This window comes from Caretta caretta, chromosome 3 (genome assembly GCF_965140235.1).
Source record: "Caretta caretta isolate rCarCar2 chromosome 3, rCarCar1.hap1, whole genome shotgun sequence".
In the NCBI taxonomy this organism is placed as follows: Eukaryota; Metazoa; Chordata; order Testudines; family Cheloniidae; genus Caretta; species Caretta caretta.
In genome coordinates this window covers 179,067,444-179,090,109 of record NC_134208.1, presented here as the reverse complement: position 1 = coordinate 179,090,109, position 22,666 = coordinate 179,067,444, and the positions used below count along the sequence as shown (strand labels likewise).

Below are 22,666 nucleotides of genomic sequence, written 5' to 3'. Positions count from 1 at the left end.
ATATCTGGGTCACATGCACCTGTAAAAATGGCAGGGCAAAGGTTTCTAATGAATTTGGTTTTTACTAGAGTGAAAATGAGAACACTTCAGGGGTCAGTTAGGAGGAGGAATAGATAAAAGTTCAGCTGCAAGGAGGATTATATACAAATGAGATGCTGTAAAAATGTAAAAAAATCAGCTGCACAGATTTTTACAGGAAAGTGCCTTGTTATAGAAATATATTTAAGTAGAATAAATCGTAATATTATTGCAAGGAGATTGTTAGGAGTCAGATGATACAAGAGCTGAAAAGCTGGTGTGTAAATTGTGGCAGCTCCTTAATGGAGCTACACCAATGTATGGAGCTGAGGATCTGGCCCACAGTTTATCTCTGCGATTCAGGCCTAGCTGTCTACTCTGCTCAGACGACTACCTCTCTTTGGTTGCAACTTCTTTGCATTGATATCGCATGTTGGGTTCTTTTCCCCTAATGTACAGCAGCCTTCTTTGTATCCCTTTTGTGCTGGTAACACTATCAACTGTTGAGTTTGATTTGAGCATGATTCAATTCCAGAAAGGAGAAAAAAAAAGGGAAGAGACAACATGTCCATGGTTTTTCTTATTTTTTGGCTGCACATAGGAGTCCTCTTATCTGCAGTAACCTCTGCTCATAGCTGTGAGAATAGTTGTTTTTGTCTAAGTGAATATCTTTCAGCAACAGTGATAATTTCCAGGGAAGGTGGAGTATTCTGTTAATGAGGAGGCCATTATTTTTCCGGGTATGTACATCTTTCAGCTTTTTAGATTGTCTGCCATTGCAACAAAAGTGATTACATTGTTACATGTGACTGCCCTTTGCAGTTTAATATATGAGTAGTGCTCATTATGATATGGCAGTTAAATCAAACTATGAGTAAGTATGGGAGGTGTCTCAAGAATTCCAGATGTTAGTTTTTCATGTTGAACTTTTTACCTTTAAACTATAATTACTCATCAGAGAAACAGATAATGTTGGCTTAGGCTACTTCTGGTTTTAAATATCTCAAGTTCTTTTGAACCAAGGAAATTCATCTTGAGCATGTGTGCCTGCATGAGTAGCCTGGTGAGGCTCCCTAGTCTAGAGTAAGCGGTCTCCATGCCAGTCCCACAAGCACCTGTGCAGAATGTGGTGAGAGGGGCATGAGCCAGAAGGGCCATGGGATCGTTGTTTAAATGAATCTAGTAGCTACTATTCCAGCCGTGGTCGTGGGGACTGCACGCCACTCTGTGGGGTGAATTTCATCCCATCGGCCCCCACGTGTGCTTCATTTACTTGGGATTTGTGTGGCTGATGCAAATTGCTCTCCGTGCACATTGCCTCATCCGAAAGAGAGAGGTTTATGTTGCTTTTAACACAAAAGGAAAAAAGTTCTCTTTGAGCAGCTGTAGCACCATCTCCAACCAGATCCCTGGTTATTACCCACATCTCTTTTTGGAATCTTGCCATTTTCACAGGTGTGGTGATAATCCAGTCATACCGTATTATGTTTTAGATGAATCTGGATGTGATTGACGACAGCTTTTGCTTAGGTTATTGTTCTAAGAGTTCACGTTGTGAGATGTGAACTGTGAAATGGAAATGGTGGCGTGTTTCTCCCTTCAACCAGTTGTAACTTCTGTATTGCTAAAGTCTCTTTTTTATATATATAGTGGTGCCTGATGGGACTTCCATAACATTTCTGTTACATAAATCCTTATCTGTGCGGGTTTGTAACTAGGCTAAAAAAGTTGCTCCAGTGTGGGAGAGTTTTTGAAATTACTCTCAAAAGAATATGGGTATCCATGTAATTAAAAATAACATATGGAACCCAGCTACATTGTGTTGAGTCAAAATCTGTGCAATTTTATTCTAGTGGTGTTGCACAGGGTATAAATCAAGCTCGAATTTGGCCCTGTAGGCTCAGTAGTAACATGTTGGACCTGATTCAGTTATGCATGTTTTATATTGATGTACGTGTATTGACTTCAGTGGAGGGATTCCTGATTTGCACTTGGGTGCGTGAGGGAAGAATTGGGTTTATGGGGCCTGATTCTCAATTGTCCTGTGGTTTGTGTAATTATTTACACCTGTACAAAGTTGTTGTTTTATCAATGAAAAATGCGGGTACTCAGTTCTTCTGAAAATCAGGCCACTAGGATTTAGCACATGGATTTTGAAAATAATCTTTAAAAGACCATTTAAAAGTGTTTGTCTTAACATGTCCCTTCTTGCCCTTCCAAGAATGACTTTGTTTTCTCTTTTTCTTTCTGATTTTAAGGCAGAAAATATCTTAACAATAAAAAGCCACATTTGTTGATTTTTGAAAATGGAGGGGTGAGGGAGGAAAGGGGGGGGGGAATAAAACCATGAATTAAAAAAAAATGTGGATTTTTTTTTAAATAGACAATTTTTCTTAAATCTTACTAGAAAAAAGGCCATCACCCCCCTCCCAAAATCTTTTCATTCAAAAAGGTTTGGCCAGCTTTGGTTAAAAGTGGAATTTTGTCCTTATCTGCCTTGTGCTGACATCTGGTGGCAAATCCTTGACTCTGGCTGACAAGTGTGCAACCCACCTCAAGGGTGGTACACCACCACAGCCTATGCACTCCTGCTATCCAGGGTCAGTTGTGCGTTACATTTCTCGAGCTCCACTCTAAATAACTCCAGCAGCCAATGGCCCCAGAAGGCTCATGGCAATTACTGGGGTATAAGGAAGTTTTGGCCATGTCCTGTTTCCCCAGGCTATGTCCCCCAGCAGGGATGGAACGTAGTGTGTTGCGGATTCTCTCCAAACTAGCTATGCTGGCTTTTAAGACCAGAATCTACCAGTGGTGAAATATCACGGGGTAGCTGTGTTATCCACAAAAACAACAAGGAGTCTGGTGGCGCTTTAAAGACTAACAGATGAAGAAGTGGTGTTTTACCCACAAAAGCTTATGCCCAAATAAATTTGTTAACCTTTAAGGTGCCATCAGACTCCTTGTTGTTTCAGTAGTGAAATGCCATTTCCACACTACAGAATTTGAGCCAAGGTGAGTTTAAATTAAGACTACTGGATGATGCCTGCAATGGCAGGAACTATGGGTTGGGTAAAGGGCTGCCTTTCATCCTTGTCTCTTCTGAATTCCATGGATGTGCTTGACTATAAACATTTGTTAGCATAGTTTTAGTATGTCTTTGTACGAATTACTTAATACCAAAATGAAAAGGAGTACTTGTGGCACCTTAGAGACTAACAGATTTATTTGAGCATAAGCATAAGCTTTCGTGAGCTACAGCTTATGCTCAAATAAATTGGTTAGTCTTTAAGGTGCCACAAGTACTCCTTTTCTTTTTGCGAATACAGACTAACACGGCTGCTACTCTGAAACCTGTTAATACCAAAATAGCTTTTGTTCTCTGATTTACATAAACAAACCCTCATTTCTGGTTTAGCTGCTGTTGCCAAGTTTGAATTACACTTTCCAGCAGCTGTTGCAAGTCACTATGGACCAGTTTTTGAAAAGTGTATACACAGAGCATTTTTCACACCCCTGAGCTACATATGTGCTTGAGTCAGGCTTACATGAGCTCAATAGGTATGTGCTCATGAAAATCCCTGATTTGTGGGTGTGTATCAGATGTTGAGCACACACAGAACACACATATGCACTTGATGAAGTGAGCTGTGGCTCACGAAAGCTCATGCTCAAATAAATTGGTTAGTCTCTAAGGTGCCACAAGTACTCCTTTTCTATATGCCTGTAAGTGCTCCTTCAGAGCTTAGGAAGTGTATCAGCCTATTTCATTTTTAATTTTTCAGCTACTATATGGACTGAATTTTCTTTTTACTCTGAGTGTCTGTGTGCATGTCTATGTATATATGTGAATTATGGATTCAGTTCAGCAAGGTATTTAAGTACATTCCTGACTTTAGTCCCATGAGTTCAATGGGACTGTTCACTTACTTATGTAGATGTGTGCGTAAGTACAATACCGTGCTGAAATGGGGTTAAATGATTTATATATGTTATATACCATGAATGCACCATTAATAATGAGTGATCAAACACCCAACTTTTGAATTTCCTGAGTTTTTATGATTGCACCAAGAACATTAATTAAGCTGCATTGTATATCTTATGGTTTATATTTATAACAAAATAATACGCTAAGGTTTATATTTGAAAACAGATCTAGAATATGCTACATATATGCCACATGGCCAAGGCAGCTTTGTTGGAACAACCCTCCCTTTGGGAATTTCCTGAGTTTTGAGTTTTCTTTATTCTCTTCATATTGTATTAATATTAGGTTTTGGCATTTAATTTCCCTGCTTTTTTTTTTTTTAAAAATACATAAAGAAAAGGGGAATGAAAAAAGAAATCTGAAGGTATATGTGAGTTGGTGAGCTTGGTAGACAATTTGAACTGAAGCTATCATTCTCACTAATTCTGCTTTCCATATGTAAGTTCCTTGATGGAGATTTTCAACCTGTGAAGTTTATAAACTCCGTCACCAGACTACAGTATCCTTAATCAGAGCCCCCTTAACAATTCATTTTACAAAGGTTAGAAAAGTTTAAGTATGCATGCATGAAACTACCTACAGGTATTTTAAATCTTTGAAACTTTATAATTATTGAAACCAATTTCCTTCAAATTTGCTTTGCCTTTTATATCTCAATGAGATCTATAGAACAAGTCAAGTTTGGATACTAGAAATTTCAGCCTCTCTCTTCAGCCACTTTGGAGTTAATTATCTGAGCAAAGACATTTCTTACCGGAAAAGGATATTCTCCTCCCCCCGGTGCATAACTCTAAAGGTTGAAGTGAATTTGCTTAAAGGTTCCCACTCATCCTGCCAAAAACCAAACAAACACAGATAGATAAATAAAATTGCATTTGGTCTGGGACCAAGCACGGAAATTTTAACACCGAAAGGAAAATTCTGAAGTGAGAGATTAGGATGAACGTTGAAACTCAACCTTAATTATACCCTGGAGAGCTTCTAGAGAAGATTCGAGGAGGTGATATCTTTGAAGTGAAGAAATTGTACAATAAGTTTTGATTAGCTGCATCCTTTTTTATGGTTGAATTTTTGTGTACATTCTGACTGACTGATAGAGACGTTGATAGTGGGGTGTAATGTTCAGTGGGGTGTAATTTTTTAATGCAGGTTTTTCTGGAGCATTTCTTAAACATACTTACAGATTAAAGGGCTCAGTTCTGCAAGACTTGAGCTATGTGAATATTGGGACTAATGGGAGCTCTCTGTATGGCAGACTTGCAGAGCTGGGCTCGTGGAGAAGACAGTTTTTCCTTTTAATGCTTCTTGTTAGTAATCTTTTTAGAAATAGCCTTATGTTCTAAATTATCCGTAGATTCCTTCAGTTAGTACAAGTAACCTTTGCTGTAACCTAGACATTTTTTATTGCCAATATTCATTCTGCTTTAATCAAGGGAGAGCTTAGAGGCCATTTTAACTCCAAACCATAATACATGCTGATATCCAGCATTATTATCTGATTTGTTACTGCTTTTATTTGGCAATCTCACTGTACAGAACAGTATATTGCCATATACAATATACCTTGTAATCATCAGAGGTAAATTATTCTGTGACAATGGAAGCAGAATGAAACGAACAAAGCATGAGCAAGGGTATTAAATCAGCCTATTAAACTGAAAATATTATTAATCCCCAACTGATGCAGTGGTTATTTAAATATATGGTTGTCAATTTAAAATATTTAATCTAATAGTACAAATATATAATTTAACCGCAAATCATTATAAATTTAACTCCCAGATTTTATATTTCCAAAAGATTAAATGCATTCATGATTGAGTATTAGCTTCTGTCTACCATGGCAGTGTGTGCCCACTTCCCTGCCTTAATGGTGAATATGGGGCTGCACTGAGTCAAAACACTCCTGTCTCCTTTTCTCTATTCTAAATTATAATCCCAGTGGACAGTTGTATACTTCATATTCCAGAGCGTCTCGACATGTATGAGTTTGGAGCTCCAGAATGTGGAGCACTCCAGGTTACCCTATGCACCAGTATGCACACACAGCTGAATCATAGAAATGGGCAGTTAGTTGCATCTAGGCCCAGTCACAGACATTTCTGAGCCCTGAGTTCATCATTAAGGTAAGGAGGGAGTGGGGAACCGGAACCAACAGTACTGCATCTGAGGGGGAAATGGAGAAGACTGAAGGAAAAGAAGTGGCACGGAGAGGAGGTCATAAATAATCTCCCCTACCCTCCAAAATTCAAAACTTCTTATCTTCCCTTCTCCAAACAACAAAGAGAAGTAGGTTTATTGTAAAAATACATTCGCTCTATTTGGTTTGCTGGACAGGAGGGAAATAACAGGTGGTAGAGGTATGGGTATCAGCTGCCTACCTAGGCTGTTCAGAGAACTAGCACTAGTCCCCAATGTCAGCCTTTAACCATCTAGTGTACGGGGAACGATTTTTGTGAAAACCTTTTGGCCCGTTCCTGCACTGTGCCAGTAAAGAATATTTTTGGAGGAAGCTACAAAGGCCACACAAGACTATGTGTAGTTCAGAACACTGCTGTGATCTTGATCATTTTCATTGTTCCTTTGTGGGAGTTTCGTAGACAATATCTTGGGACAAGTCAGTTCTTTTCCGAGATCCCTTTTAAGAAGGCGATGTCTCTGACTCGATCACATTTACAATTTTTTTCCCCAAGAGACTTAAACGCTCGGGACCAAATTGGTTGTGCTGAATTTGTGTATTTTAACAGCACTAGGATATTTTTATTCTATTAGTACATGCAGATTTGTCTGAGCTATACACCGGACAGTAGCTCCTTTATTATTCTACTCAGGCTATTTGTCTGTTCTGTAAGGCTGTTCACTATAGGCGCCGATTTCCTGTGGGGTGCTCAACCCCTGCTCCCGTCCCAGCCCCCGCCCCTATTCCATCCCTTCCCCCAAGGCCTCACCCCGGCCCCCCCTCTTCCCACCCCATTCTGCCCCTCCCCCGCCTCTTCCTGCCCCTGCTCCTCCCCCAGTGCCTCCCGCATGCTGCTGAACAGCTAATCGTGGTGTGCTGAAGGCACAAGGGGAGGGGAGGAGAAGGAGCTGATCGGCAGCTCTGCCAGCGGCGAGAGGTGCAGAAGGGAGGTAGTGGGGCGGTCGGGGGGGGGAGGCTGCTAGTGGGTGCTGAGCACCCACTTTCTTTTTCCCTTGGGTGCTCCAGTCCCAGTGCTGTTCATTCATATGTCCCTGTAGTATTTTTCTCAGGATATAATTTCTGGAGCTAGGGAAAAATGTGGCAAAGCCGTGTGCCTGTGCTTAACTTCAGTCATGTGAGCAGTCTCACTGAAGTCAATGGGACAGCTTCTGTGCTTAAAGCTAAACACCGGCATACAGATTTGCAGGCGTGTCACCTAAGGTGTTAAATGGTTTTAATTCTCCATTATGGCAGTTGCATTTCAATGGCTAGTCTTCAGTTTGTAAAAATAATTTAACTATGATTTCCCATAATGCAGAAGTCGGGTTGAATATCTGATTTGCATAGTTTAAATCAATCTAGTGAGGATAGGTCAAAGCATCTTCCTTTCTGTAAACCTGCTATGTGATTTGTCCTCTTTAGAATAAAGATTTTCTCTTTGTTTGGTCTTTTAACCCCAGATGGCTTTTATGTTACATTTATTGGAATGTGAGACCTCCCAGTGATTGTCACATATGGACCCAGTCATTCTAGTATGCTGCCTTTCTTAACCTTCTGGTGACATCTTTTGATATTATAGCACCAAACAGCTATCAACCGTATGCAAAAATAACGACTATGAAAATACCTGTCCTCCCAAACGCTGTACTACTTGGCTGACTACTCAACATGGTTTTATACAAAATTTTATTTTCTGGGCAAGGTTTAGCGACATCAGAGAGAAAATATCAGAACGGTTTTTATGGTGATAGCCTTGTGCAGCTGTTTTCCTTTTCTCATTTTAAGATATTTTAGGCAATCAAACCATATATATGAAATATTGTTTATAACGTGTGTTGTGATATAGGACTTAAACTCCCTCTGGTGCTTCCCAGTAAATGAGGAAGAATTGTGAAATACACAGCCTTGTTTTGAAGTTTGGGAACGTTAAGCCATTGTGGTAGAGTAGGGGAGGCTCTAGAGACTTGATCCTGCTCCAAATGGAAGTCAGTGGCCAAACACAATGTGAGCAGAATAATTTCTTACCTTTTTAATCTTTAATGGGCGAAGTTCAAACACATGTAGGTAAAACCCTGGTTATAACACCCTTTTCTTCAGTGGAGTTAATCCAGCGCAACAAATTCACGTGTAGTCTGTTTTGTGTAATAAATTAACCCTCTTGAGTGCACTAGTTTTACATTGAAAACATCGGTTGGAGCCACTTTGCTGTGTTAAACTACCTGAGAGATTGAAGTAAAAATAAAGCAGATGGCCGTTATTTTAGAATTTCATCCAGCGTTATTAAATATGGCACATATATGAAATAATGTTCTCAGCTTTGGAATGCTCACTTTGACTTTATTGGGGATTTTGGCTTCCAGGTTAAATACCTTTCTTTATGCTTTTATCAGTCCATATTTTCAGTACTAGCATCTTGTCAGCAGATGGAAAACCATCGCAATGCTAGAAGACAAGAAACGTTGCTGTTCAGTTTTATTTGCCTTGTTCTTAAAGGGAAATATGGATACAGTTTTAGAATGCAGTAACGTTAGGAGGAGCTGTGTTTTTTGTGTTCATAATAGTGACCTTTTTCTAACAGTGTCTAGTAATCTTTGTTCCCACCTGATGACATTTTTTCTCTTCTTTTGGTGGATTTTAAACATTTTAAATTAGAGTCTTCATTAGCATAATAGACTTGCTTTTAGTTTGAGTTAGTTTTATGTTTTAGAGCAAGTGATATGAGTTCATGAGTTTTATTCTCTCTGTGCTTGTAATAACAATAATCATATTTATCTGTATAGCAATGTCATGTGCTAGGAGCTTAGCAGGCGTGTAAAAAGACAGTGTCAGCCTGGAGGAGCTTACAGTCCAGGGCTCCTGATTGTCCCTGGCCCTTGTGTAAGTGTATGAGTATAACAACACAAGGAGTCTCTACCACCACCTTGTACGTTGCACACTAGGGCCTTGCTAACGCTGGCCTTGGTCTTGCAACCACCCTGGGAGTTGCAACCCCCAGGTTGAGAAACACTGATCTAGATGAGTTGAATATCCCCTAGAAGACCTCTGTGTACCCCAGGGGTACACGTACCCTTGATTGAGAACCCACTGGCCTAAAGGACACACTTTTGTTCCACCTTAGAATGATCGTACAGCACCTGCTGCTGCTGTTAAAGATACTGGGTGAGAGCCTCACCCCTACTCTGGCCCCCTGGTGGCCTCATAAAGGCACCCTAAAAGCCCCAGTTCTAGCTGTAGGAAGATTACAAAGGAACTCTAGAAGTCAGGCATAAGACTGCCCACGAAGATCCCTTCACAGGTCCTGGTGTAGATGGTATGTTGTGGGGCAGGCCCAGAGCTGTGTAAGTTGTGCAGAGGGCCCCAGACCAGACCAGGATAGGGAAGTGCAAAGGTGGCTGAAAGCTGCATTATCTACCCTTCACCTGGGTTGCAAATTTTGGGCTGCTCCACTTAGAGATGCAGCACAGAATTTCACCCATTATATTTAACTGGCTCTTACAGTTACAAAGCAGTGAAAGCTGTAGATTGTCACAGTGAATATGTTTGTGTTTCTTCACAGTAAAATCTGCACAGATCATAACAGAGTTGTCCAGATAACCAATCATAGTTTTCTCAGGCATCCTTCTTAATAGGAAGACCTTCAGGAATGGTTGGAATTTTTGAAATCATCTGTTGTTGGCAGCTGAATTCTATATCTATGCATCTGTGTAAACACATTAGACCAGCGTAGTGTCCTGTATCCTGAAAAGCCGAGAATAGAGTGACCATTGGCCTGAGAAAGAAAGTTCTGTTTTCCTCTCTGCGCTGTTGACTTGAATTCTTATGATTCTAAGAGTTCTGGGAAACTGTTGACGTTGAATATCTAAGCAAAAGCCAGGAGCCTAAATTTGATCATTAAGACAGTGTATTTAACAGAGTTTGATGGGAAGAGCATACTGTCTATATTTCTTTACTGTACAGGAAAAAAATATTTTTACGCTTTAGAAATTATATTCAACTTGTAAAAAAAATATTTAATATAAAGAAGCTGTTGCATTTGCAATTAGGAAGGAAAAAAGGTCCTGCATTTACCCTGGTTGAAGTATTGCCCAGGTCTACACCTGATTGTGTATAACATATACAATACGCTGCTTATTACCTGGGCACCGCAGGTAAGACTTGAGATGAAGCTTCAGCCCTGTCTCTAAACATTATGTTCCGACAATACTGCTAGTCTAGATTGTAGGTTAAACACCCTGTAGCTAGTATTAGTCAGACACTTAATTCTTCTTTCATGGTTTCTTTTTCTGGTTTAATTAATTTCCTTGTCTTTTTTCCTATGTCATTTGTGCTAATTTTAGAACCCTCCCTTTGCAGTTTATCAGATTGAGCACAGCATCTGTGTCCAGCTAAGTGGTGGTTATACCTTTTAGGCATCAACTGTCAATGTGATTTTGACTCCTAAATGCCTAAATCTCTTTTGAAAGTGAGCTTTATGATCCTAAGTCTGTTAGGTGCTGCAACATTGAGTGCAGCAGCGTCTAAATACCTTTAAAAAGCTGGGCTTAAAGTTCTTCTGCTTGTGTTGGGCTGGGTACAGTGCTTGCTGAACAGATTTAAAACCCAATTTTAAATGGGTTTGGGCTCAATCTGTTTAAACCAAGCTTTGGTCAATGTGGAAGAGGGCAAACAATCTTTAAACTGAGTTCAGAAACAATCTTCCAGTTCAGGTAGCCTTTGCAGCCACAACATTTGATTGCCTTTGTGCTAAAGGAACGGTGCTGATTAGGGATGTAAATAGCTGTTAAAAAGAGTAACCATGTAACTGACTAAAAATTTATAGGTTACACGTTTAACTGGGGAACTAGGGGTGTGGGGGGTGCTGCAGCACCCCCATGTTTTACACGGGCCCCCAGCTGCCAGCCCCTGCACCCGGGGATCCCCACTACTGGTCCCTGCTGCTGGTGTCCCGGCTGCGCACCCGGGGTCCCTCCTGGCTGCCACCCGCAGTGCGGCAGCGGAGTTTAACTGTTAACTGAAATAGATAAGTCTGCTTATCTGTTAATCGGTTAACCAGTTAAACTTTTACATCACTAGTGCTGATATCACTGTTCTGCACACTGTGGGGAGGGCTGTGTATGTTTGTGTTTGTTGGCTGGATTTTCGTACTTCCCACTTCATATCCGGAGCCAAATTCTCCATTATACTGGTGCAAGCCCACTGAGTTAATTGAATTCAATAGGATGGCACCGGTGTAATCGACAGCAGAATATGGTTCATGGATTTTTATCCAGAATCCTACAGTCCCTTTAATTTTAATGAGAATTGGGCATCCAGATTCCTTTATCAGCTTTGAAAATCCCACCCTTAATATTTCAGAATGTTGCTAAAATTATAAAGGAAGAGTGTTCGTTAAGGAAAGTTTATTACCTAACTCCTGTTTACTTACTAAACTACTAAACCAAGTCAGCCACAGTAAATCACAAGCACTAAGCATGAGCTGCAAGTCCACCTGCTAATCGTATTTGTCAGAGGGGTTTCCGTCCAAAGGAAATTTCCTTCCTAATGTTGCCTCAAGATAAGTTGGAGTCTGTATTATCAATACAGCTGTTAAGAGCTACTTCCTTTTTCCTGCTGTGCATGTTTTGCATGATGCTCGTTTGTCTTTACCCCTGGGAAACAAATGTTTTCACAAGCTAAAAGACATTGGCAGCTCCACCCATATCCTCTGGTTTCAATTAGATTGTTCAAAATCTAAAAATAACTCTTTAAAGATATGAAGGATATTTGTCAAAAGTGTCACATTTGCTAATGTAAACTTAAAAGGCATGAGTGACTATAAATGGTGCTTCCTTTCCCACTATTGATATTAAATACCCATAATTAATTATTAATGTATATTAATATATATACATGTATATTTTGTTTTTGTGTAATAGTATATACATGAATATAGCATCAATTAGTTATTTTCTGTGCTTTGTTGCATTTTCTAAGCTGCAGGTGCAATTCCTGGGTTAAAATAGATATGCAAATAAAATTGATGGTCTTTGTTTAATTCTGTGCGTCTTTTAACTTAAAAGACCTGAATAAAAAATGTACTTGCAGTTTATCAGTTTGAAGGTGATGGTGAAATCAGTTGCAAAAATCTGCCATCGTTGTGAAATGCCAAGCAGAAATAGTCCGTAGAGGTTTTAAGACTACATGCCACACCCCATTCAAATAAACTTATCAACCGTTTTAATCTTGTTTTCTAGTTCCATATATAGAAACCTGTATAAAGTATATATATTATATGCAGTACTACAGGGGGTATACATGATGTGGTGGTAAAAACGCCTGCATTCTGTCTACTCTGGTGGTTGCACTGTTGCTACTATCAGTGGAGAATTACAGAGCTGAATTTTTCCAGGCTAGCTGCACCCAGTGAGAGAGACAGAGTGCCCTGGAGTGGGTAAGGAAAGTGTGAGTCCAGAAAGGGCTGCAGAGCTGCATTCCTGGATATCTTTTATTGTCTATTTGCCAGCTCTCCTGAAGAGCTGGCAGTCAGTAGCATGCCACAAGGCTGTGTGGGAGCTTGGCTATTTACTATCAAGCAGGGCTTTCTCAGTGCAGGCAAGTGGATGCATTCGGCCAGTCAGTAATTTGACTTTCCCAATGGCAAGTTTGTTTTTCCATCCTTACTGCTCAATCACAGTGGGCAGTAAGAAAGACAGAAACACCCCCTCCCTCAGCCCACAAACCTAGATGTGGATTATAACAAATAACTGGAATGTACAGGGATTGGAGAGACATAAGATTTAGAGCATGAAAATTAGAGAGACAGAGATTTCATGTCTGAAAACATCACAGGTGCAGTAACTAGAATTTTTATTGCCTCCATTTCTATCTTTAGGTTTGTGTAAACAGTGGGGAGAGAAGGAAGGAACCACCAGGGGTGGGTGGAAAAGGGGTGAAAACAAGACAAAGGAGGGTGGAGAAACAAAAAATCAGAAACAACCCATGCCAATGCAAAGGAAATAATGGAAATCACAAAAGACAAGACAGAGAGAGTGAATAGGTAAAAGGAGGGGATCAGCAACTGTACTGGGACACGACTGGAAGGGGGACACAGTGTGAGAGGAGTAGCCAGCTACTGATCTGTCAGAGGGGTGGTAGGGCCTCCATGTGAAAAGGATGGAAGTCACTGCTTAAGGAAACAGAGCTGGCTTCCTGGGGATGGATTAACTGAAATACATTGTTGTTTGACCCACACAGCTGTTTTCCTTCCTCAGACAATGGGCCAGATCATCAGCAGCTGTAAATTACTAGAGCTCGGTTGAAGTTAACACAGGTTTATGCTAGCTGAGTATCTGGCCCAATATATCACCATATTTTTTCATATAACGTCCATATTCTGTTTTACCTTTCCCTGATTAGTCCATATGTCTGGCCCCTCAGTTGCCACCTGCTAAAACAACATGGTATCCGCTGGTTTGCTTTCACCACCCATTATGTTTAATCTGCACCCCAAGGAGGACTGGAGAATGGCTGATAATCATGTGTTTATTTTAATAGGTTCCATTACAGATAACTTAGTAACTAGATTTCACAGCTTTCTTGAAGCTATAATGCTTTGAACATCCAAACTATAAGTCTGTACCAGTATCTAGACATCTCTTAATGTTGCATTGCTATATAGACATTACAGTAGTTAAATAAATATACATTATGTAGTGTTCTTGGACACATCTGGGTCACAATGAGTTTTTATGTAAACTTTATGGGGAAGGGAGAAGTGGTAATTGTTGGAAAATTTTTAATAGATGTAAAGCATTGCTAGTTCTTTAACTGTTTTCTGTGACTCACTAGTTAAAGGAATCATTCTTGACTTGACGCATGAATTAGCAGACATGCAACTGTGCAGATAAAGCATTCTAAGGAATTCACTACAAATAGTTCTGAACAGAATGTTTAAGGTTACTAGAGAGTATATTTAAATTATTATTTGGATAGACTAGTATTTCCACTAGCCAGATATGATGGGTTTTTTCCTTTGGTGAAGGATTGAGCAAACTGTGCTATTATGCTGCTGGAAATGAGGAGCAGCTTGAGTATGGGAGGCTGTATCTTTTGACTCTATTTTTGGTTTTGTAGTATTGCTTTGCTAGAAAGGAGTCTGTGCTTTCTAATGAAGTGGCCCACATCCTGTTCACACCGCTTATTAACAATATATATCTTGGCTTTGTATTGCTGACGTTGTGATGTTGTAATAATAATTAGAAGGTATGCATCCGATGAAGTGAGCTGTAGCTGACGAAAGCTTATGCTCAAATAAATGTTAGTCTCTAAGGTGCCACAAGTACTCCTTTTCTTTTTGCGGATACAGACTAACACGCCTGCTACTCTGAAACCTGTCAGAATGAAATATGTGGTCACAAAGCATTGAGCATTTTGTGGGGAAAAGTTACAACACAATCGGGAGTAGATAGCTCAGTGGGGCAAAGGTCTGCAGCATGTAATAAACTAGGGTTGGTTACTATCAGGGTATCAGAAAGCAAGCCTCAGTTACTGCGAACTTCCTGTTGTGTTGCCATGTCATTGTAACACTGTACTTCACAAAGAGAGGACCATTGCAAACTGTACCACGGGCTGTCAGGCTGTTGAAAACGTATTGGTGTAATATAAACACCTTTGAGGGTCAGTTCCAATGCATTAGCCCTCTCACGAGGTACTGCAAGAATAAATTCAGAAATACACGGGAGGCACTGAGATATTGTAGTGACAGGGGTCATATCAGTAAACAAATACCTACAGTCATTTTAGTGACTGATAGTGCGCTCTCTCCTTTTCAGATTCCTTCTTCCTGTTTCCTTCCCTTACCACCACCCCCTTGTCGCTATTGCTATTTATTTCTTTACTTTCTGTGTTCTTACCCCCCAGGCTTCAGTTTTCTTCTCCTCTTTCCTCCTATCCCATGTTGCCACGATCAGTCCCTGTACTCCAGCAGAATATAGTAAAACTAGCTATGAATGTGCCAGATTTATGCACCTGTCCATGCTGGAGAAGCACTGTCTGTAGGAAAGCAGGCACATTGCACCTCCTGGGAAATTCCAAAAGGCCAGGGAGCATGGGAGACATCAGACAGATTCAGTTCTGCGTGAAAATGTAACCCTCCTACATTCCAAAAACATTTCATATATCTCAAATAATGTGTTCAGAGTTTTTTGGGTGCCTAAAATTAGGTGTCTAAGTCAAAGTGGCCTGATTTCCAAAAGCGCTGAGTTCCCACAGATCCCAATGAAGTCAATAAGAGTTTCAGATGGTCAGTGCCTTTGAAATCAGGCCTCTTATTTAGGTGCCTAAATGTGAGGCCTGATAAATAAGGTCCTGATCCAAAGTCCACTGAAGTCAGTTAAGAGCCTGAGTGACCAAACGATGCACCTTTTTCTGGCTAAAAGTCGGATACTCAGCAGACAACTTCTTAAGAGTTTCTGAATTAACGTAGGTCTATAGGGAGCATACACATTAAATGAACTATGACTTTTGCCAACGGTTATCTGAACAAACAGTTAGGAAAGTGTGTGGTATGTGTATGTTGAAAAAATCTGTTTTTCTGTGGCTTTATGTAAATCCAGGCCAACTTCACTCTTGCAGTTCTGGAACAGTTCATCCGGCTTTTACATAAATATTTGTTTAAATCTTTGAATCCTAAAATAAATGCTATTATGAGGGGGAAAGACTAAAATAAGTGAGAAGCATTGGACCAAATTCAGCTCTCACACGAAGGTTAATCCTGAGTAACTCCATGGATTTCAATGAAGTTGCTCTGAATTTACACCAATATAATCAAGAGCAGAAGTTGGACGGTTATCTTAAAAGCTGCAAGATAACCAAGATTAACAAAGGACGGGGAAGTTTGATAATTCACAGACACACTTTAGGTCAGAGGCGGGCAAACTTTTTGGCCTGAGGGCCACATCCGGTTTCCGAAATTGTATGGAGGGCCACTTAGGGGAGGCTGTGCCTCCCCAAACAGCCAGGTGTGGCCTGGCCCCCGCCCCCTATCTGACCCCCCCCCCCCCGCTTCTCGCCCCCTGACGGCCCCCCCCGGGACTCCTGTCCCATCCAAACTCCCTGTTCCCTGACACCCCCTGCCCCATCCATCCCCACCCGTCCCCTGACCACCCCCAGACCCCCCTGACCCTGACTGCCCCCCGCTGCCCCATCCAACCCCTCCTCTCATTCCGGACTGCCCCCCCCGCCCCATCTAACCACCCCTTCTCCCTGACCGCCCCCGGAACCCCTGCCCCTGGCTGCCCCATCCAACACCCCCCTCCTTCCTGACGTTTCCCTCCCGCCCTCCCCCAGGACCCCTGCTCCCATTTAACCCCATCCTCTGACCGCCCCGACCCCTATCCACATCCCCCGTTCCAGACCACCACCCAGAACTCTCCTGCCCTCTATCCAAACCCCCTGCCCCCTTATTGCGCTGCCTGGAGCACCGGTGGCTGGCGACGCTATAGCCGTGCCGCCCAGAGCACCAGGACAGGCAGCCGTGTGGCCCGTCTGGAGCTAGCCACGCCACCGGGTCAAGCTGCGGCTCTGCAGCTGCTCTGCCTCGCAAGAGCTCAGAGCCCCACCGCCCAGAGCATTGTGCCGGCTGTGCAGTGAGCTGAGGCTGCGGGGAAGGGGGAACAGCAGGGGAGGGGCCGGGGACTAGCCTCCTGGGCCAGGAACTCAGGGGCCAGGCAGGAGGGTCCCACAGGCCGTAGTTTGCCCACCTCTGCTTTAGGTTATTCTTTTACTAGTCACCTATTCATGTCTTAAGAAACAGGTTCTGCTGCCAAATCCTGAAGTCCATGCTCCAGATTTACTTCTCAAACATTGCTGAGGCAAAATTCCCAGTGAAATCAGTTCTCCTGACTTCATCAGAAAATACTATAAAATAAGAAAGTTGGATTTTCTGTGAAATGTCCTGATTAAATAACTCCTCTGGAGACACGAGCAAGCCTCTTTATTTGAATATATTGAAACATGGGTTTGACTATCATCATTTTATGTCTGTGCATAAGCTTTGGTTTGTTTAGAATAATCCTTTATTATTTCTTTGCCTAGATGAACGAGAGGCAGTTCAGAAGAAGACTTTCACAAAGTGGGTTAATTCACATTTGGCACGTGTATCATGTAGAATTACAGATTTATACACTGATCTTCGTGATGGACGGATGCTTATCAAACTGCTGGAAGTTCTTTCAGGAGAAAGACTTGTAAGTGTCTATATCTTTATATTCTTTTTGTCATCTCTTCATGAAAACCATGGGTGAAATCCTGGCTTCATTGAAGTCAGTGGCAAAATTCCCATTAATGTCAATGGGGCCAGGATTTCACCCCATATTTTTAAGAAACCTCTTCCTATCAATTTTTAAAAATTGTATTTAACACAAGTAAGGGCTTGATTTAGTTCTCATTGAAGTGTCTTTCTATTGTCTTCAGTAGGAGTTAGAACCTTTAGAGCCTCATCTATCATGTAAGGTGCTGAGCACTACCAGGAAGTACTGAGCAACCTCAACTCCCATTGGAATCAATGAAGGCTCTGAAAGGTGCTCAGCACCTTGCAGGCTGTGGCTGTCTTTGATTAGGGGGGTATGCCACATGAACTAGAATCCTCTGGGTGACACTTTTTCCTCAGGTATGTATGTATGTGAGCAGTTCTCATTCTCATCAACGGGAAATGAGTGTCAGTATCTGAGGGAAGATATTCATCCTGTGGACTGGGTGTAATAAAACTCCAGTGGTAAGAAGTGGTGCTGTATGACTATTGGAAGTGTATTTTAGGGAATGGTGGGGTACTAGTTTTCCCCCACACAGATCATTTAATGATGTCCCTGCTCTTAAGACAACCTTATCAAAGGAATACGGTCTTCAGCTGTGATCCAAGGCTACATGAGGTTGCAACTGTGTAATCAAGTGTCTTCAGCTGGTCTTATTAATGGAAGCCATATGGGTTAAGACCCTGCATAGTAAATTGGGGTTAAGACCCTGCATAGTAAATTGAACATATGCCCCACAGTGCTGTGTTAGTACAGCAAAACTTGATATAGGGATTTCCAAATATTGTTTTGATTATATAAACTCTGAGATGCATATAAGTACCCCGTCCTGATATTCCATACTAGAAGTTAAATATACTTAGTATGGGTGTATATTATATTTTGCGCAAAATAAATTCCTTTATGCTGACTAATTTATTTTAGTGTGGTATTGGTGTTTGATGTTCTCTCTGCAAACAAAAACAACGAGGAGTCCTTGTGACCACATTAGAGACTAACAAATGGATTTGGGCATAAGCTTTTGTGGGCTAGAACCCACTTCATCAGTGAAGTGGGTTCTAGGCCATGAAAGCTTATGCCCTGAACGATGAAGTGGGTTCTAGCCCACAAAAGCTTATGCCCTGAACGAGATCACTGCAAACAGTGCTTATTCCGATACTGTATTCAATTACATTGGTGTAGCTGAGATCAGAGTTGGTCTTTATTGTAAAATTTAGACTATTTCAGGTATTAAGTCTGCAAACCCTTCAACACAGTTTCACCGCTTAATTTCAGTTTAATTATTTGCTCTGAAGTCAGTTTTGATGTCACATATTACTTTATCTACGGGGAAACTCAGACCAGCCATGCAACTTCCTCCATGTGATTTTTTTTTTTTCTCACCAAGGTTTGAAAAATGGATCTTTTATTCAAATAGAACATATGCAGTTATATTGGGAGTAATGGTGCCAAGCCAGCAGCGTTCTCCTAGTGAGAATGTTACATCTGTGGTTACATCACCATTAAAATACCATAGTAGTGGTTTGCAACACTACTACAATTTCTTATTTTAGTATTGTTATCTCAGCTTTAGAATGTGAGTACAGCAACCTTTGTTTAAACAGCACATTCTAGCATTCCTTCCACTGCAAACATGGATATAGATAAGGTAATTCACAAAACCTTGAGACAGTTACGCACAATGAAGAGTATATTATTTTGATCATCTTATGTGGCTTACTTGCTGAAATTCTGTTGCTCTTTGTAATTACCTTTATTTTTTATTTGTTATTCACTGGCACAATGTGTTTAGTGCTACATAAGACACAGATATCAAGACAATCTCTGCTCAAAAAAACTTACCATTTAGAGAGCAAACCTAGAAAGTTAGGACAACTGGGATAACTAGAGACAGAAGCTATCTTATATATGTTATTTTTAAATTGTAAATGCAGTTAATATATTCATTCAATAAAATATATAATAACCTTACACTTGTGTTACAAATTCTTACCCTCATCCTGCAACACGGAAGAATAGTCCAGTGGAAAAACAGTCCAGTGGCTAGGACACTATCCTGGGATGCTGAAGAGCAGAGTTCAGTTCAGTGCCCTGTCAAAGACTTCCTGTTTTCCCTTGGGCAAGTCACTGAGGCCTAAATTTTCAAAAAGGTGTGGTGATTTGGAATGCCCCAATCTTCAGGTGCCCAAATTTGTACATCACTAAAGGGCCTGAATTTTCCAAAGGTGCTGCTAACAATCCATCCTCTGAAAACCTTTGAGGTGTCTCAAGTTGGGAACCACAAAATTAAGGCACCCAAAATAACTTCACTTATAACTACTCTTTAATAATCATTGCATCCGTTTACCTGAAGGTCAGACTCACTGGTCTATAATTCCTGGGATCACCCTAGTATCTTTTCTGAAATGTGAGGTCTTGTGTACACTAAAGCCTGTTTGCCCTGCTCTGACAGTGTGTGGAAACCTCAGAGTGGAAATGTAATTTATGTCCGTTTTGAGGGCCTGTTACATAGCCAGGGTGGTGTAAAGTAGCCATCATGTAAGTGAGAATCAGGTTCCTGGAAATTTACGCCCTGGATTAGAATTAATGCTGACTTAGGCCATGCTGCCCCCAAAAGAGAACTTGTGGTCACAGAAATTTGAAGTGAAACCAGTGACTACTGACACTTTGGTGTCCTTAAGAATATTTTTTTAGCAAAGCGTTTCATGTTTATTACTGATGTTGTTCAAGCCAGTGTTCCTAGGATACATAACAGAGCTCTGGCTGAGACCTTCTGTCTCCTGAGTACAGTCTGAAGAAAGGACTTTGCCTGAGCTATTTCAGTGGCCAGTTAATTACATTCACTGAATAAAACAAAGAAAACAGTGTGGATTAGTGTTTTGGCTGAATACCCTCAAAGATATGTCAGTGAGCACTGAACAGCATATTCAGCTGTAATGCTTGTCTACAGAACAAAGTTTCTTTTATTTTATACCTGACTGTTTCTGTTTTATACCTGACTTTCAAGTGATGTTATTGCGTTCATGGTTTTGCTGGGTTACACTGGGTCTTGATCAAAAATGTTACTTTCACGGTGCTGGCTTCCTTTTTTTTCTTTTAAGGAAATCAGTTGGAATAAATGTATTCTGCTATTTTGATAAAATCTGCCTGTCTTTAAGGGTCAAAGAAGTTTTGAAATTTCCTTTTCATGGTGCCTCATCAGTTTGTTTAAGGGCCAAATCTGAGCTGCCTTTAAAAGAGTTAAATGTTGGCAGGAGATGTCCTCTGGAGTTAATTGTTTATCTTTATTGTGTTCATGCATTGGTGAGCTTGCTTATTTAATATATTTCCCAATGCAGCAAATGTTACTTTAAAAACAAATCTTGGCTGTCTGGCACAGAAAGGGGTGTGTCAGTAAAACATGCCATTATCACCCAGCAAAATCACTAGTCTTGCAGATAGCAAATGAAGGTAGTGAATTGAAAAGGAAGATGATGGCAGCATATTTTGACTGGGAGGTGGAATTAAATTGCCTTCACTTCTGCTTCAGAGACTTGATCACGTTCTCAGTGAAGGTGTTCACTTTCACTCCTTATATCGGCCAAATTATCCTCTCTCACCTCTGGGTGTGGTAACCACGGGCACGTTATCTGGTTCCATAAACGGACGTTATTGGTTGATTGGGGATGCACTGGTCCTCTGACTGGTTTGGACATGTTTCAGCCAGAGATGACCACACAGCAACATTATCCTTTTAAAAATGAGTTTTACAAGGAAAACAATTTAAATAAATAAATAAATAAATAAACCTATTCTCTCAAGGAAGAAATGCTTATCTCATATTGAAAGGGGTTAATCTGGGTCAAAGCCTGAGATGAGACTGTGTCCCTAAAATGATGTGTGACCACAGATCATGAATTGTGTTTTTAATTTTGTCATCAGCGTTAAATCCCATCTGGAGAGAAAATACATACTATTGCCAGACTGAGAATGGAAATTGTAGATGACTGCACCTGTTTAGATTGAATGGTTGAGAAACATTTTTTGCAGTTTCAGTAATATCTTTTTTCCCGGTCTGTGTTTTGCCTTGTAGCCCAAACCAACCAAGGGAAGGATGCGCATCCATTGTTTGGAGAATGTTGATAAAGCCCTCCAGTTTCTGAAAGAACAAAGAGTGCATCTAGAAAACATGGGATCCCATGATATTGTGGATGGGAATCACAGGCTGACTCTTGGCCTTATTTGGACCATTATTCTGAGATTCCAGGTAAACAAATTACTTTTGAGTTCTACATGTTCGTTCTCAGTGGACCTGATCCTCCAAGTTACTGGGGACCTTCTGAGAAGTGCTAAGTGCCCCTGAGTCACACTGACTTCAAGGGGAGCTGAGGGTACTTAGTACTCAGCAGGACTTCTCAGGAGCTTACAGAAATGGACAGCGGCTTGCATGATTGATGCCTAAGTTGCGCTACTGATCCATAGCAGGAAGCAAACGAGAACTGTCAGCCTAGGTTTTCTGTCTATAATTCAGGTACTGTTTTTAAAAACATAGGTAAATACAAGGTGCAGAGAACAAAATAAACTATCTTATTTTCATTATCAGGGTGTTTAAATATATGACATATAAACACTTAAAATCACTGAAAGTGATTTGTAGAGATTTCACAGTTTAGTCATAACCAATAGTATAAATGTATAAACCTTATTTCTCTTATCTTTCTACTCTTGACAGCCACGAAGTTGTTTAAAATCTTAATATTTTTGCCTTTTATGGCTTTACTTAAAACCATGCAAACAATGAGTGGGAGTATTTTTGGTTCTTTGAATATGTATGAAATACAGGAGAAAAGTTCCCATCTCTGTGGAGTAGAATGTAATTTTGAAAAGTAAATGTCTCTTTAGCTTTTAAACTGGTCTGAACTAACAGCTAACTTACAAAAAGAAAAGGAGTACTTGTGGCACCTTAGAGACTAACCAATTTATTTGAGCATGAGCTTTCGTGAGCCACAGCTCACTTCATCAGATGTGTACCGTGGAAACTGCAGCAGACTTTATATACACACAGAGAATATGAAACAATACCTCCTCCCACCCCACTGTCCTGCTGGTAATAGCTTATCTAAAGTGATCAACAGGTGGGCCATTTCCAGCAGAAATCCAGGTTTTCTCACCCTCCATCTATCACCCTCCAAATCTATCAACTGCATGAAAAAA

At 40.7% G+C, this 22,666-nt stretch overlaps 1 protein-coding gene across 3 annotated transcripts in view; it reads left to right on the top strand.

Annotated features, from left to right (window-relative positions):
• The window catches only part of SPTBN1 (spectrin beta, non-erythrocytic 1), a 220,065-nt gene that overhangs the window by 118,237 nt on the left and 79,162 nt on the right, over nt 1–22,666 (top strand). For all 3 annotated transcript variants that reach the window (XM_048842862.2, XM_048842861.2, XM_048842864.2), the window contains 2 exons: nt 17,259–17,410; nt 21,546–21,719. In XM_048842862.2, coding sequence (XP_048698819.1) covers nt 17,259–17,410; nt 21,546–21,719 — 326 coding nt within the window. The remainder of the gene's footprint in view (nt 1–17,258; nt 17,411–21,545; nt 21,720–22,666) is intronic.